The sequence below is a fragment of the Larimichthys crocea genome, chromosome XXII (assembly GCF_000972845.2).
Source record: "Larimichthys crocea isolate SSNF chromosome XXII, L_crocea_2.0, whole genome shotgun sequence".
NCBI classification, from domain to species: domain Eukaryota; kingdom Metazoa; phylum Chordata; class Actinopteri; family Sciaenidae; genus Larimichthys; species Larimichthys crocea.
In genome coordinates this window covers 11,216,424-11,234,786 of record NC_040032.1, presented here as the reverse complement: position 1 = coordinate 11,234,786, position 18,363 = coordinate 11,216,424, and the positions used below count along the sequence as shown (strand labels likewise).

The 18,363-nt window shown below is 41.6% G+C and overlaps 1 protein-coding gene across 5 annotated transcripts in view; it reads left to right on the top strand.

The window, feature by feature from the left end:
* LOC104936227 (protein turtle homolog B) overlaps positions 1–18,363 on the top strand; it is a 103,466-nt gene that overhangs the window by 47,630 nt on the left and 37,473 nt on the right. For all 5 annotated transcript variants that reach the window (XM_027273710.1, XM_027273708.1, XM_027273709.1 and 2 more), the window contains exons 5-7: positions 2,268–2,385; positions 9,307–9,448; positions 14,811–14,956. In XM_027273710.1, the coding sequence (XP_027129511.1) occupies positions 2,268–2,385; positions 9,307–9,448; positions 14,811–14,956 (406 nt within the window). The remainder of the gene's footprint in view (positions 1–2,267; positions 2,386–9,306; positions 9,449–14,810; positions 14,957–18,363) is intronic.

The following is an 18,363-nucleotide window of genomic DNA, read 5'->3' as shown; positions in this document are numbered from 1 at the left end:
ATATATATATTTAATGAGAAAAGGAAACGTCATGTTAATAGGGTATCCCGTACAGTATCTACCAATGTTCTGCGTGCAGGAATAGAAATGACTCCCCCGTATTAGATCAGTTATTTAAATGACTGCGCTTTGTTCATAGGAGAGTTATATATAATATAAGTGGCTACACTCTACTGTAAAAACCTGCAGAACACGAGGATGTGCTCTATAGTGGCTGAGCATTTCTGTGATGTTTTAATCGGAATAACCATTTTGTGTTGAATGTGAAAGTTCTCTGATCTCTCTATGTGAATAAATATAAAGACAGATTTGGGTGGTTGGCACTGCTTCAGTTTGGATAATTGTGAAAATGCAGCAATGTTGTTACAAAAAAATAAAATTATAAACTGGAATCTGCTGCATCACGCTGCGCTCTCTGTCGCCAGATGTGGTTTATTTGAGGAAATGGATTGAAAAATTAAGCAACATCTTGTGCAGGAGGAATAAAAGCGTCGCGTGAAGGGGAAGTTCAGGGCTGAATGTCCTTTGAGGCAGTTTTGACTTCAGCTGTGTTCGTTTGATATGAGGGTGTTTACCATGAAAATCTGTTTGAGGATTTTTGGAACAGCCTCCTTTTTGAAGTCTCGACGAGAAAGTCTATCATAGTGTTTGTAGTTGTTTCTTCCAATGAAAGCATGTTAGGACAGAAACAAAGATTAGTTGTACATATGGCCATGTGAGTGCTATTTTAAGAGACATATACTGTACATACTTTTCCTTTAAAGGCTGTGAAAAAGGTTACATTAACTGCTATGCAGATAAAGAGAGCCTACAGCCAGCTTTAGAGCCTGAAATCTCCCCAGTCCAGTCGTCAATTAAACTTCATCAGTCACAATGATAAAAACACTTTTGGATAACATTATATTCAACATAGCATGAACAGTTTGAGCTGATTTAACATTTAACTCTACAAAAAAAAGGTGTAAACACACATTATTCATGTGTAGTAGAACACCCCTCTTTTATTTGAAGGCTGCTGTAAGTTCTGGTGAAGTTTCTGTAATTTTGTCTTCCACCAGCTATATTTCCCATTTTACCTTCTTCAATACCACTAACATGCATTTTCAGCTGCTTACAACGTAGAACAATGTATGCATCGTATATCATTTTATTTTATTGCATTCCTCTTGTCCATAAATCTTCACCCCCCCCAGCTTCTGGTTAGTTACAGAAAATATTTTAAACTGCCGCTCTCGTGTTATAAATCATCTCACAGCCTCAGGCTAAAATACAGTTCTGTGTGAAGAGTATAGACCCAGCAGGTCTCTCACACATTTTGGAAGCAGTGAGCTGTACCTTTGAGTCAAAAGCAAACACGCTGCTGCTGTTAGTTACAGTGCAGAACACGGCTGGAGGAAAACGCCTGATGGTCTTAAATACACTTGAAGTTTTTTTTTGTTTTTTTTTCATAACCACTCGCTGTTCTGTTGTGATGAAATAAATTCAATTTGGAGCATCTTATTGCTGCACCATCGCTGTTTTTCTGGGTGATTATTATTACTAATATTTGTCTATTTGTCCTGTATTTCATCTGTTCAGTTTATTTAATCTATTCAGTTATTTTAAATTAATTGTATAACCCCATTTCCACAAAAGTTGCTGTGCAGTGTAAAATGTAAATTGAAAGGGGCGCCCGGTAGCTCACCTGGTAGAGCGTGCGCCCCATGTACAAAAGCTCGGCCCTTGAACTTTAATATTTTCAGAAAATGATATGCCTGTTTTGAATTTAATGCCAGCCAAACGTTTAAAAAAAAGAAAAAAAGAAGTTTGCACCGTGGCAACAAAAAACTGTAAAAGTTTTTAAATGTTCAAGAAAACTCCTGGTGGAACATCTCACATTGAATGAGGTTAACTGGCAACAAGTTAGTAACATCACTGCATATAAAAAGAGCATCCCAGAGTCTTTGAAGTAAAGATGGAGAAGGGTTCACCACTCTGTGAAAGATGGTGCCTGCAGTCCCAACTTGAACACCTATTGAAAATTTCTGGCACATTATGAAACATAAAATACGACAAAGGAAATATGAACTGTTGAGCAGCTACAATCCTGCATCGAGCAAGGATGGGAACCCATTTAACTTTTCAGGATTACAGCAAAGACTCCTGGTCACGTAGTGAGTCAGCAGATAAACAGAACAGTCTTTGTTTAGAAGACCAATGTTTAAGACTCTTTGTCGGCGAAGGTCCATCTTTAAAACAGTGAAACATTTGTGTTTGCATGCATTCAGGTGTCTGATGGGAGTTTGACGGTGCTATCCATCACACGCGAGGATCGTGGGGCCTACACGTGTCGAGCCTTCAGTCCCCAGGGAGAGGCCATTCACACCACACGGCTGCTAGTACAAGGTAGGTACATGTGTATTTGTTGCTGTCCTTAGAAGTGCAAAGTATTTTATTTTTTCTCGTACATGTGTGTTTTTACTGTACACAGGCAAAACTTTATTTACAACAAACTGCATCAATACAGGATTTATTAAGTATCATTTATCACCTGCAGAGGCTCTGCACACCTATTGGTGACTTATTTGTTCTCTGCATAACAACAGTATGCATTTCCCACCCAAAGCCATCAGTCTGCACCTTTATCAGCTGTCAAAGTCAAATGCTGAAACCAAAAACATGTCAAACTGACCCTAATTGATGAGAATGCGATAAACTTCTACACCAGTTTCTGTGGATAACTATCCAACACCTTATTAAAATCCAGGGACCTGATGAAAAAACTAGATACTAATATCTGTTTATGCCCTCTGAGCTGACGGGGCTTTTGATAAAAATCTTTCAATGCAGCGTGTCGCCTTTGATAGATGAAGCAGGATGAACACATTCTCCGTGGGTGTGTGGGAAGAATACAGCGTTGGCCGGAGGAGTTTGGATAGGCCAATCACATCGGCTCCTCTCATCACCTATAAAATGCTGCAGACAGTTTAATGAGTCCACGGTGGCCTCACTGGAGAAAACTGTATCAGAGGTGCAAAATATCAAGACAAAAACACAGCAGTCCAAATATAATATTTGAAATTATAAGTTTTGATGCAATATATAGATTATGATATTTTTGAGGTCAATCTACTTTTAAATGATGCAGATTTAGGCTATTACATGTAGATATCTCTATTACTACTGTCCTAGGTTTGCAGTTCAGTGTATCTAAGTGCATTTTGTGCAACATAATTAAAGTACTGCAAGTACTATTAGAGAGAGCAGCTAAAGAAAGTGGCACAGGAAGATAGAGAGTGGTTTGGAAAGGGAGAATTGTTTCTCTAATCAGGAAAGATGGAACAGATCTCTGGGTTTACTATTATCCAACAGCAATCTCTAAAGCACACAGCAAAGCTATCAGACCTGTGCGCCAGCCAGCAAGGATGCACATGGATGCACAACAACAAAAACTACGTTGGCTAGCTAAATGCATCCGTGCATGCTCACAATGACAGTGCTAAATTTTAAATGCAGAAATATTGAAAGTAAATTGGGACATGGCTTGTTTAAAAAGCTTAGTAACAGTTTCTTGTATAATTAATGTAGTCATGCTAGCTAGATAACGGAGTCAACCATGCTTGAAATTGGTCCGGTGCGTCCGGCGGTCACCAAACTGAAACAAATGTAATCCTTATGGGCTCAATGCACTGTGCATCCACTGTGAGTTCACTGTTTTTGACAGTGATGACAACATCATGGAACGGATCTTTACAAAGAAATCTGTGATAGAGTAAGTTTCTTTTTATGCAGATGATCATAACATTCAAACTCAGCAGAAACTGCCTTGGTTAGTTTTTGCAGTTTTAATTCACAGAGTTGGATATGAAGGAGAATATAGAGCCAGAACATTTTCATATATATATAATTCAGTGAATGGTTTATTTTGACCAAACCAGAGTTGGTGATTGTTGGAACAGTGCAAAGACTAACCGACTGTCAAATCAAGGTTTTGATTAACTTTATGTTGCTTTTTGAATCATGTCTTTCCATAACATGTCAGACACTTTTAATGAGCACTTAAATGGACATACTTTGACTGACTACTTCTGCCGTCTGCAGCCTTCTCACTCAATACAAGACCAATTTTATAAATTATCCCCATTAGTCATTAGTCACTTAGACACAATGATACCAAAGTTACCCTTTAAAAGAAAGTGAAAGTTTCTCTCTGCTGAAAATGTGGTAAAGCTAAACACATCTTCTCCCTGTCACAATCTTTATGGTATCAGCCAGCTCATCAAATACGCTATCACATCCATGTGAATACAACAGGTTGAGTAGAATTTAAATAGTGCATGATGCAGTAATATGTTTATGAGTGGGACTAGACTACACTGAAATTAGTTTGGGGACAACTAACAGCTGCATTTAAGAGTAGATGGTGCATAACAATTGCATTCAAACATATTTTATTTATAGAGGCCTACAGAGAAAAAGAATAGAAAAAGAGTTTTTTTCGCCTCCAGCTCTAAATGAAATGTCAGCTTCTGTAACTAAAATGATCTGTCTGTATCAGTCCACGCTCCGCCACAAAATCAAGACACTCTTAGCAAATGAATCATTTATTGTCTACGATGTGCCACATCATGCACACATCAGTACACTAATTGTTTTTTCCCAGAAATCGAAAGTAGACACGATATCAAATCCGTGCGTCTGCAGCAAGCTCAGATTCGATACGCCTCACCAAGGAGAGTTAAATGATAAAACTGCAACCACGGTAACCCGGGTCATCTAATTTAAAGATCGCAGCCCCAGATGAACACGGCTGAGTGGTCATGACCTCATCTGAACTGAGGGAATTCAGACTGAATCTCTCACCGACACATTTTCACCAGACTGATTACAATCGTCCTTGTGGGAAATTAGGAGTACCAAGGCATGCTCGCGTCATGATACAACCTCATTAGTCAAAGCGGAAAATGTTGAGATGTCTGAAAACATGTTAGCAGCGTAACCGTGGATGGCAATGTTGGTCTGTCCAACACTTTGGTCCAGAGCGATCTCAACAGCTATTAGTGAGATTGGCATGAAATTGACAATCCTCAGAGGCTGTACTTCAATGACTTGATCCTTGAAGTGTAACCTCACATCAGAACGAAGTTGACTTTTGAGGGTTTGCGTGAAATGTCTGAACAAGTCTCAACAACTGTTGGATCAGTGTTTGGTGCCAACATTCTTGTCCCTCGCTGAATCAATTGTAATAAATCTAAAAGGTGTCCAATACTTTGGGTTATGACAAAATACCTGCATAACTAAAGACATTCCCATCTGTTAAACTAAGATGGTGAACATTATATATGCTAAACATCAGCAGAGTAGCACCATCTCCAGTCACAGTCACATGATCGTGGTGCACCACCATACCCACCTCAAACTTCTCATCTGGAGAGTGGATGACCTCAGTGTCTGGTCTTCTGGTACGGATGAAACCGATACCCTTTGTGTTGGCTGATAGCTCGTCAGCTCTCCCTGTGGATACTGTATCACTGAGGTGAAACAAAGTGCATGTTGGGAAGCGGGGAACGCGGCCAAGTACAAAGTGACGCAAAAGGCTAATACACAACAGCTCATGAACTCTGTGTCAGTGTTTTCCCCTGAGTATTCCCGCGTATGAATATGATTTTTGTCAGCTTCCTTTCATCAGATGAACATTAGATGAAATAAGTTTCTGTAGTTTTTTATGTTTGTTGTCAGCTGCTGTCATTCATCAGAGAACAGACAGTAAACATGCTCACAGAGATCACATATTTCTTTGCGACTGAGTACAAAGCCAGGGCCAGGGCTGAGCCAGAGCGGTTGTTTGACCCGTCCTGTATAATTTACAGGAGAGACGGATTAATAGAGGCCCTCCTGGAAAGCCACTGAGCTGCAGATCAGCTAAGAGACTGCAGTGCCAACAAATCTCCAGCACTCAGCTGGTTCCAAATAGGGCGGGTTGGCACAGACACGCACACAAACACACACACACACCCACTCAAACACCAGCAACACAGTCAGGCAGCACAGACCCAGTCCTGGTTGTCCTGCTAAGGGGCTGACAGATGGAAATGCTCTGCCTGTTAAAGGATCAGGCTGTGGGCTACAGATCAGAACTAACATATGGGACTGGCAGTTTATAGTTGCAACACTGGCTCATCTCAGCTGTGTGTGCATCATATTGAGCGCATGTGTTTGAGGGTAGCTGCCTTATTTTTTTATCGGTCATTTGTGTGTTATATTAAGTTATGAACAAATTGGAAGAAATATGAGAATAAATGCATCCGGGCTGTCAGGAGGGAGTGTTCAATGGTTATTACAAAGCAGCCTCTTATGAAAGCCGGTGGATGTTTGTGTTTATCTGATAGTCTCGGTAATATTCAGAGACGGGTGTTAAGTTGTTTCAGATGACAAGAATACCAAAGAGGAAGGCTACTGACAAGGTACATAATAAAACTCTCCAAAAGAACGCTGTTGTTGCTATACGTTATGGACATTTGAACAATGAGTACAAAAAAGTAGCAGTATGTATCAGGAAAGCTGATCGACTGAATGAACCATCGGTCGATCACCATCTATCAGGGGTGAACTTCAACCGGTCAGATCAATGAACCGTATAATGTAGACGGACTCTTACTCTGACTCATCAAGAAAAGCCTGCAGACATTCTCTCCAGTTCTTCCACTGCAGCTCTGCGCTGTGAAGTTTTACTTGTGTGACATTTATCCAGCCAAGACCCCATGTGTGCACTTACAGCGACTCGGCTTGTCTTAGATTTTGGATCTCAAAGCTCGGTGGATTGGAATCTAGTGGTTCAAACCACCTCCAGAGGAAGATGTTGAAATGTGTAAATACATCCGTTGACATTATCAGAAGATAAGCAGATATATTGGTATCAGTACCAGAGTAGTGATTGGATCTGTGCCAATATGTAACTGTTTTTTTTCTCCTGGTATATAATGCAGAAAAACAAGCAACACACAGTAAGAGAGAAGAAGCAACTTTCAGTAATGTCAACTGAAATTGGTCGACAATGTTGAATTATTTAACATCATAAAGTCTGTGTAAAGTAAGAATAAATGTGTGTTCTGAGTTTGTCAGACTAACGAAGAAAGTGTTATTAACCACCCAGCCAAATTTGAATGATTAAAAATATCGACAGGTTTATGAAATCGGGTGTCAGAATCAGGTAAAAATGAATTCTCAGCTCCAGGACTGTGGGGTCGTGTCCTCTGAATGTGCTGAAGGCGCTGAAACGTGTCAGATGAGTTCAGAAAATGAACATGACTAACTTTGAAACACTCTGAGTGAGATGAATTCATCTATATCTCTCTGCTTAGGGTGGCCTCAGTGTGTCATCAAGCCACACTTTAAGGACCGCCCACAAAATCCTGAGACTGAAAACTGGTGAAAAACTGTTTGAACCTCTAACTTCACATTTCAGTAATATATCGTTTAAAGTCTTTTCACATGTTTTCAGCAACTATCTTCAAACATATTTAGTGTATATGTAGTGTAATCTCAGAATTGCCTTTACATGGACTTTAAGGAAAGTTATGTGTTTAAGAAAGCAGCCTTTCGACTACCTTCTGAATGTTGGTCCAAAATCCAGATAGATAGATGGACCCGATGGATGGATGGATGGATGACTTACAAGTTTAATGAACTCAGCAGTTCTTGAACATCAACAGCTTCATTTTCTGGTTTTAGCTTTTCTGCACTGACTCCTCAGCCACTTCTTAATTTGATCAATCTCTTCATCAGCACTTTTCTCCTTAGCCTGGGCATTTAGCGTGCTGTGGCACTCGTCCTCCCTTTTTGACCCTTCCCACTCGTTTTGAGCACAATCTTTTGAGTCTTTTCTTTTTTTTTTTTAAACCCTCAGTAGTCTCTTTGTACTCTACCAGTCGGCTGAAAGCTCAGAGAAAGATCTCTCTTTGGCGTTCGGTCCTCTGATACTTGCTCTGTCTCCAGCGGAGTCTCCCTGACATTTGTTTGGGTAATTTTCCTGTCTGTGTCTTGGTCTTTTATTTTTATCTTGTCTTGCATGTAATGCCCACAGAGCAAGACACATTCAAATGAGATCTTTCACATGCAGTTGCCCAGGCTTCTTAAATGGCACTACTGTGTGTGGTATATCCTATTGTGGGTGGAATGCTACACTAAGGTGTTGAGTGGTGCTCTCATATAAATCCAACCACCTAACATGTGGTAAGTAGCTGAAAGGAGATGAAGTTAGAATAGGCTGTTTTTAGCTTGCAGACCAGCATGCTTATGGATCATCATAACTATTATGGTCTCAGCTAGAAAATGACCCCAAATCAAGTATCAAGGTATAAATATATCCATGCCTGCAAGAAGGATGATCCATCTGGCACAGCGAGGATCATTCTATAAGTTCTCATAATCCTTCACTGAGTGCAAAATAAGCATTTGATATGCCTCTGGAGGTTTCCATGACACTGCCAACCACACAGAATGGATGCAGCAGTGTTAATCCCTCTGTGCGCCAGAATGTGTACATGGCCATAAATACCCCACATGACCCTTGCCCAGTAGGTTAACTAACTGTGTCGTGTCTGTAAGTGGATGTGACGTGGTTGAGTGGGTAGTTTTCCAGTAAGAGAGATAATATCTGACCCTAGCTCCTAATGTGGACGGTGCAGTCATTTAGATTAAAGGATAGTGTAGCTTCACACAGATTAATATGCATCAATATTTGTCCTGTATGTGCTAAAGGTCTCTGGGCTCATGATTCGATTCAATTACGATTCAGCTGCAAATGATTTGAAAGCTCAACGATTTCCTGATGCATTTCAAACAGAGTGGTGAAATCATCATTGATAGATTTCAGACACAAAATAATGATTTCGCCTTCGACTGAGTGGTTGGTTTTAAAAATTTCCCACCTGAAAATCTGTTTATCGCAACTTCCCTCCGCTATGTCTCCCAACATATAAAATAATATTGGTTAGTTAGATGCTCTGTTCACCTAATTCTCACCCACAATTCAATGCAAGAGAGGCACAACAGTGTAACTTTGTGCTTTACTTTATTGTCCAGCCAAGGTTAGACAATCAGGCTGTAATTTGGTGTATCCTGCAAACTCTGAATCATGCTCTGGCACCGCATTGATGTCTGCCATGTCCCCAGCGTGATGTGTCTTACACCTCAAAAGCTCAAGTTTCAATTATCCTAAAATATGTCGTGGCTGAGTTCGTGCCAAATTTTGCTGTCTGTTGAATTCTATGAAAATCTGAGCACCTGGCGGATAGTAATTTGAATTTCTGTGCTCTTCTCCACCAGGCCCTCCGTTTATTGTATCACCACCAGAGAACATTACAGTGAACATTTCGCAGGACGCCTTCTTCACCTGCCAGGCGGAAGCCTACCCTCGCAACCTGACCTACAGCTGGTTCTGGGAGGAGGACAACGTCTTCTTCAAGAAGTAAAGTTATGATCGGGTTCATTATTGTGTGCCACATCAACTCACCTGTCACATGAGTCCCGTGTTGTGATGATGTTTGTTTTTTGTGTGTTCAAAAGGACAAATGTGTAGACAAAATTGTGCATTTTGATGCAGCAGTTATTTAGCTGGATGCATTTAAGGAAACTTTTGCAGTGTCGGGATGTTTTTACTGATTAAAGTCAAGCATCTGTTCCGCCCAGGGGGGGGAGATGAGCCGATCCATATCTGTCTTTGAATTGCTGAGGCATCTAAAACGTGTTTTATTGTGGAGGAACAACACGCAAATCAAAAGAAAAGTGAAACAGATGAGTCCAAAAGTCAAGACAACAATTTGTGCCTGGCTGTGACACACATAACCCATTCTCTTGGCTACGAAGTGGCACGATACATCCAGGTTTTCTGACTGAACCAGCTTGACTGATCCACTGTAAATCCAGGTATTTAACTTTAAAAGTCCTTTTGACGAATGCGACTCGTTTAGAATCAGCTTTGGAGATGTGTTGCGCCTTAAACGCTAAACCTCGACTGACCCTTTTGAACTGTAATAACGATTGCTCCCTTTCTGCCACAGCTAACGGTTGCTACTTTGCTATCATCTGTGCTCTATGAGACAAATCTGACCTCTGCTGTCTGACCCTTCGCCTCAGGGGCACTAACTTGTGCAAGTCATGTTGCACCATGTCGTGGCCACAGGTCATGGACGGGTCTTCTTAGATCCACTCAGGCGGAGATTTTAGCAAGCTGGTCTTATGTCTCTTTTATTTAAAAGTCATGACGGCAGTAGTACTTACTCTAAAGTTTATCAGAATGCAAAAGCTGCAGCATAAGTACATTAAACTTAACTGCACGTCTCCGCCTTAAGATCATTGTCATAAACTTTTAACTTAATTATTATCTCCTTTGGTCTATAACAATAAAAAACTGTCTAATAAACTTTGAAACACAAATTTAACATTTTATGGTTCTTCTTACGTCCCATACATAAAACATAAACTCACCCCACCCCACGGTGTAAAGAAACAAACCTTCTACAAGCACAGTAATAATCGAACCAGCACCACCCTCCTAATTTCATCCTATGTCAGTTGCATGGATGAATAAATGGATATGAAGAGCAGACTGGGCGAGTGTCCCTAACAGTGATCAATAATTAAGGCTTTAATGGAGAAATAAGTTTTAAAATCCATCAGTGATGCAGCCTGTGAGTGAACAGAAAAAATAACTCTTCCTCCTTCATGTCATGGCTGTTTTCTAGCAGCGATGCCGTTTCCTGTCACACGGAAGGTGCCAAATATCACGCGAGCTCGAAGCGCTCTCTCGAACAGTAATGTCAAGTCTGAATAAAGTGTCTCTGAATGTCTCTGGAGCCAGCAAAGTAACATATTTTACGTTGAATAGGGGCTTTAGATGAGAGTGTAAATACAGATGCAGGCTGTTTGTTTCTGTGTCCACATGCAGGACTGTTTATCTTTCTGGAAAGGTCATGCCATGTCGAGAGGAGATTGAGCTGACGTGGTGCTGAGCCACTTGAGGATGATGAGTTTTTAGACAGACAGACATCTCCCGAAGGTCCATGTTATCGACTTTAAAGTAAATAAACTTCACAATGGAAAGCGTATCATTTATTTGGGACGATGGATCTCCAGAAATGTCATTCAGCAGACACATCTCCCTCCGTCGCCACAAGCGATGACATTTCCGCTGCTGATGTTTGGAAGCTGTTCAGACAGAGGCAATGCACTTGTCCATTCTGCTTACCCATAAAACGCCCCAGAGCCACCAAAGCTTGAACTTAAGTTAGTTTTATGATGCACATTCACAATATATCATTTTACATCAACGGCTGCTTCAATGCACTGCTTCTGAAGGAGTAATATTATTAAATTATGGCAAGATAAAAATAGCACTCAGTCTTTATGGGATATCCTGTAAGTTCCTTTGAAACCTGTGATGTAAAATGACATGAAGGTCAAACTGACTGATATTTTTTTATTTTCCAGACTTGATAAAGAGCTAAAAAGTAAAATAACACACGAATAACATGAACATCTGTAAAGAAAAGCCCTTGAGTAATTAATCCTCCACAAGGGACAGGGAGAGTCGCAGCTTCTGCTGCTCACGTGTGATTCCTTTGTGTGTTTTCTGATACTTTATCCTGTTTCACAGCTAGAGCAGGCAGTCACATATCTTAAAGTTTCATCTCAAAGTCTGAACAGATGAGAGGCAGAGAATAAACAAAGCCTGGAGAGCCGGAAGCTCTGCTACTGCTTTGGCTCTGTGTGCTGTTTAACTGAAAGCTGCTTCATCCCCTCTCAGGTCTGCAGTGTAATCAGATGGAGGTTATCAATCCGAATCTTTTTTCTTTTTGTTATTTTAGTTTCTTCTTTGTAGATACTTTGTTTGATGGGATATGACGACATCTCTTAGTTAAACGTCAGATTCTCCTGTAGTCAGAGGATGTGGAGATCTCACCTCATATTGTGATTACTGTGACATCCATTAACCCTGTCCTGAATCATTTGTTCCCCTTTGCTGTGGTTTTATCAACTATTTAATCATTTAACCAATCAGCATGCATGATGCGTTTGATGTTACTTGACTGCAGAGATAGACAGCAGTAGCCTGAAGCTGAGCTCGTCCTTCTCGGGTTATCAAAAACACAAGTTCGTACTTAAAGATGATGGACGTCAGATAAATGTTTGAACAGGGACTTGGTGTTTCCTCATTTATCATGATTGCATTTGACAGTTTAGTGAAGTATATTCACTTTGAGTTACTTAAGTTTAAAAGGCTGTCTTAGAGGAATCGTGAATTCAACATTCATGAAGCGAGAGCTCAACAAACCGGGTATTTAACCTACCTGTAACCAGAACCAGAATGAGACAGACTATTGGAACCCATCCCAACATCAAGGCGACAAAGTAGACGTCTGTCAGTGAAACTTTCACTGACATCGTCACCTCCTCTGAAACAGTAGTATCCTCTATTGAGCTGCTTTACGCTTCATGATCATTTATTCAAGGGCTGAGATCAGAGGTCAGTGGCTAAAGTAGACTGAGTGTGATACAGTCGGCAACAGTACAAAACCAGTTGAATATTAGAAATGCAAAAACAACAAAAAAAAGGAAGATATAATAAACCCAGAAGGGAAATATCAGTGGAAAGTGTCACCCTAAGTTAGCTCATGATGAATTATTAGAAAGTTTCTCACTGACACTGCAGAGCTCATATCCTTTTGAAAGAGTGACCCACCGAATATTAGCATATTCTTGAAGCTGCATAATTAATTCGTAATGCTTATCTGTCTCTGGGTGGTGAGGTGCTGAACACAACTACTGTCCTGCACTGGTGAATCATCAAACCAGCATGCATAGGCTCGAGCTATCACACATGCAGGCACATTAGATCAGGCTGGTGATGAATGGATTTGAGTTCACCCATTGCCTGAACCGTCCTCCAAAAAAAGGCTGCAACAGCTTTTGACTGGTATTTCTAAAAGAATAGGGTACCGAAAACTTTTCTTCTCGTCTCGCTGCCTCCAGACATCTGTTTTCACCTCATGTTCTCAGTCAATCTTTTTTCCTTTTGCCTTTTTAAGGCTCTCATATTCTATGTTCAGTCAGCAGAAACACTGCTTTGCAAAATAAGGGACAGGGCAACAATGCTCGTCTCTGTTTTGTTTTCACTCGCTCCTCTCCCAGGACTGATGCAGCCCACCTGTGCCTGTTGCGCTCTTGCAGTCTGATACAGAACGAGCAGTGGAGGGAGCAAAGAGGAGGAATGCAAAATATCTGTTGCCTTGACTACTGCAAGTGGCTGGTCACCAGTGAGCAGACCCAAATCTCAGGACTGGCTCATCCCAGCTCCCTCTCTCCAAATCAAAACATGTGTCTGATGTAGAAAAAGGACAGACGCACCATCTCGGACTGTAAACTAAACCACACTATGCCCAGTTGTTGTCACACTCTAATATTGTATTTTAAAGGGGCAATCCACCAATTCTGCTTTACTCATCATGAGTACTACTACAAACTATGTGAAAACAGCTGTGTAATGACTTCTGTGACTCTGGAGGAGTCTCAAAAAAGAGTTTGAAAGATGCACAAAGGGTCCAAAAAAAGGATAATTTCGATTGCATCATGGGTGTTACAGTATAATATTCTTCTTGGCACTAAACAATGAATCAGATCTGTCTAAAATATGTATTCATAGAACTATTTATTCATTTAACCGGCCACGGTCTGGAAATTCTTCATAGTTCCAAGTTTGTTTTTCTTTCGATATTAGAAAAAAGCACGTACGACTTGGTCCCATAGATGTTATTCAGGTAAAGGTAACAAATGAAGTGTACAACTGGATGCAAAAAGGTGCAAATGGGCCAGTTTTTCTAGCCTGGAAGGCCCAGTTGAACTAGAACCAGCTGATGACCCTCCCATGTCAGCCGGTTGCTTGATGAGATTGTCCAGGACAGGCCTCCAAGACACTGCAAGATTTGTTTTGAAATGTCTGTTTCAAACCCGCCATTGTTTAATTTACTTTATTTAAATGGCAGAAGGTTTTATTGGTTCTGTAGTTTGTACAGCCAAATACCAGAATCTTTGTTCCTTGCCTGCAGGTTCTTGCGTTCATATTTAGATATATGTGTATATATATGAAACCCTATTTAAATGGATACTTCTCACAGGTATTGCCCGCAAAGACGGCTGTGACTTTAGTGTAGTTCCCCAGAGATCTATACATACATACATACCCCAGATCTCACAAAAGCAGAGCACCTTTCGGATGAGAAAAATAGGATTTGCCGCTGAAATATCTGCAGGCACTGTGTGTGACGCTAAGTCAAGCATGAACTAAGATCTCTGTGATCCTCCTTCTTCTGTTCCAACACACAGCCTACAGTCTGGATGGTTTGAAGAGGTTTTAAAAGTCAGAAACCTCTGCAACTGGTGCAAAAGTTTTCATTTGGCATTGGTATCAATAAATCCATCGATCCCACACTGGTGTATTCTGATGATTTGTGCTTGGTTTGTAACTAATAAGGAGGAATAGATATCCCAGCTGCCTTTGAAGCCTCTAGACTTACAGTTGAATCAAGCTGTGTGCAAAACATCATTTACATGACAGTCGGAGCTACACGTCCACTGGGAGATGAGTAGAAAGGGCAAGAAAACGTGACATCGGGCAAACATGCTGTCGTCATCTTCATTGAAGTCTTGCAGTGTGCAGCAGTCACAGTACACATTTTCATTTCTCCATGAATATTCTAAAGTCAATGCTTCAGTGTGGAAGATGGCTGATTTGTATCCCAACATTAACGTTTCCCTTCTCTTCATTTCCACAGTGACCTAAAGCGCAGAGTCAGTATTCTTATCGACGGCTCCCTCATCATTGCCCAAGTCAAACCGGAGGATGCTGGGAAATACACTTGTGCTCCGAGCAACAGCCTGGGCCGACCACCGACTGCCTCTGCCTACTTAACAGTGCAATGTGAGTGTCTTTTCATTCAGTGTCAAGTATGTGCTGAACTTTAAAAGTCTGTCCTGAAGCCAAAGCCACCTCAACTGTATTAATACCCAACAAACGTAATGTCTGACCATGCTTGAAGTTTAAAGAAAGAACATGTAGGGAACATTTGAAGCATCTGAAATCTCATTAAACACAAAAAATATAATAACTAAATAGACAACAACTAAACACATCTTTATCTTAAGCCTGCTCTGATTCGTCAGCACTGCGTGGGTGTGGTTTGATCATATTTTGTTGACAGTGACCAAATAACCCGCCAACTTTAATCAGATTCAAGTTTGTGACATCCGTGCCCATTTCCAAGCAGTCAGAAAAGAACAGAGGAAAACAGAAATACAGAAATCGGATCAGATGATCAAGAAGACAACTTAACTTCAAGTTATTAGACCAGTGACCACACAAGAAAATCAGCAGCATGCAACAAAAATAAGCAATAATGCTGTGTCGGGCTCATAAACACACAGGAAACAGGCAGGGACTTAGGGAATAGTCATAAATCCACATTTGCACAAAATACACAGTCAAATAGAAAACACAGAAATGTATATTTACTGTGTATACTCGCCTTATGAAGCTCTAAGCACAGACCATTTCCATCACACAATTTATGCTGATGACACACATCAAAGGTACTTACAGAAAACAGTTGGAACCAAAATAAACTTCATCACACAGGCTTCTGTGGAAGAAAGTAGGGCATGCTGTATCATTTAAGATGTTTTGGTATATGTCTTGGTAAGTTATAACTTTAATAGAGCTCAGCAGTACGACGTCTGAGACGATACAGCTCTCTGTATATTTGTTGAGAAGGAACTCCGAACCGAAGACTTAACCACAGCTGGAGGTTTGGAGTGTCGCGGCCGTCGAGCCGCGTGTCCTGAAAATGTTTTTATTTGTGTTGAAAATGCGCCCGGTGCATCCTCTGCGCTGTGGAATTGATTTGGACACTTTACAAGTCTCCCGGCTAACACTGTTCCTCCTCTCAGCCAAAAACACCTAATCCTGCCCAAACACCCATTTGCTCTCTCCTTCAAAAAAAAAAAACCAAAACACACTTTTTCTGTTTTGCATATGTTTGCTTTCTGCCTCTCGCTGCTGCTCGCTCAATTTCTCATTTGCACTCATTTATGTATATATATTCATGTGCACACCAACACATCTCTGCCTCTCCCTTCCCCTCTTCTCTCTTCATGGGTTGCACCTCGTTATTCTCTCCTCCCATAAAACACTCGGTCCATCAGTCTCTCTCCGAGCTCGAGAAAGATGACGCCTGGTGAATTTGTCACTCTGAGGAAAGCAGCTGGATCTCATTTGGAGCAGACAGGTGGCGGCAGGACGAGATTTCACCCGCGCCGCCGACCGCTGACCAGGCCGCTGTGGCCGCTGGCAGTAGTCAAGGCAACAGACATTTTGCATTCCCTCGCTCTCCTGCCTCCTTTGATGGCTGTACATTAGACTGTGGTGTGTGTGTGTGTGTGTGTGTGTGTGTGTGTGTGTGCACTGTGTCAGTGCTTGTGACGAACAGAGGCAGTGTGTGTGTGTGCACTGTGTCAGTGCTTGTGACGAACAGAGGCAGGCAACACCAGTTGTGAGAGGGAGGGAGGGAGAGGTGAGAGAGGGGATTACATCATTGCTGTAAGACCGAGGACTTTTCTCTGTCAGACTGCAGAGTGCTCTCTCTCTCTCTCCTCCACCTCCTCCTTCTCCTCTCTCATTCTGTCCTCTTATTCTCATCTTTTTCCTTTTGTTCCTCTCTTCCTCTCGCTCATCATTTTGTCGAAATCTCTCTCCCACAGTCTCCTTTTCCCTCTGTCCTCCTCGTGTCTTTCGCCTGCCAGTGAATAACTTCCCTAAAGCATCTTGCAGTGGGAACCAGCGTGTCGTGAGCGATAGTGCTGTCTGAGGGCTATATTTAGAAACTTGGCTGATATTCTTGTCTGTGGTGCTGGTGGCGGCGGCGGCGCTCCTCTGGGCTTTTTTGTGGCAGAGCGTTGGCAGGCTGGCGGTTAGGACTTTGGAGTTGTAGTACAAAGTTGTTCTGGCAACCGTGCGGTCAATCGATCTCTCGCTGTAGTTCAATCCCTCTATCTCACCCCCCCACCCCCGTGTCACTCTTTCATTCGCTCACTCTCTCATCTGCTCCCCCCCCTTTTGTAACGCCACATGAATGCCTCTCGCTGCCAGCTTCGTGTTCGCAGTCACATCCTCCTCTGTCCTCCTCCAGCTCCTCTCAGCCTTACGTCATCCACTCACATCTCTCTCTCTCTCTCTTTCGCTCTCTCACCTGTTCTCTTCTTTCCCACGCTCGTGCTCAGCCTCGCTCGTCCTTCCTTCCATCGCTCCACTGATAGCGCCCTCCTCCTCCTCCTCCTCTCACTCACGCTATTTCTCCTCCTTATCACCCATTACTTTGAATCTCTCCTCCTTGACCTCATTTAAGCACCACGCTGCTCCCCCCCCCTCCTCTTCAGAATTCAGGATTTAGGAAGGAGAACTTTTTAGATTCTCCTCTCGTCCCCGCCGCTCTCTCCCTCCTCTTAGCCCCCTTTTTTCTCTACCAGATGGACTCCCTTTCATCTCGTGTGCCTGTCTTTGCCCAAAGGGTATAACTCGACCACATCAAATCCCAATTATTTAAGACTTTAAAATACAGAGCCAGTAATGTGGAGCAAATATAGTAATAAAACTGAAACCTATCAGAGCAGATATGATTAGACTGATTGGGGTGAGGCGGGTCGGGCAGAGTATGGCGTGATGATTTTTAGACACATCTATTGACGCATTTGACTGGATTAAAGTAATACTGCTTTGTTTGACAGTATTATATAGTAAATGACACAACTCTCTATAATATAATAGTTAAATTAAACCCCTGTGGTCTCTCCAGAGCCACTGGGTCATAACCTTCCATGATGTGGGTCCAAATTTTGAACATAACTGTTGTTTAAGAATTTAAATACTTAAATTATGATTTCATCTTACCTTTTTTAGCCACACAACCAAAATAATGAAAAGTGTTTTTTGTGATTTTTGGAGACCAAGTATGACATTTGGGATGGGAATTGATAAGATTTTTACGATTCTGATTCCATTATTGATTCTGCTTAACGATTCGATTCGTTATCGATTCTCATTTGGGGGAAAAAGGAGAACAAACAGTTTGATCAGCATCAACTTTGTTTAGTTCGAAGTATCACGACCTTACAAAACCAACAGCGAGATCAAAAGAGTCCCACAGCCTAGATAATAGTAATGATGTGTAACTGTGGCAAATACACAAGAACCAGAGTTACCTTCCGTAGTAACTGCAGAGGTGGTCATAGCCTGGCTGGTTCAGATTCATCTCCAGTCCGAAGCGTGTCAAAAAC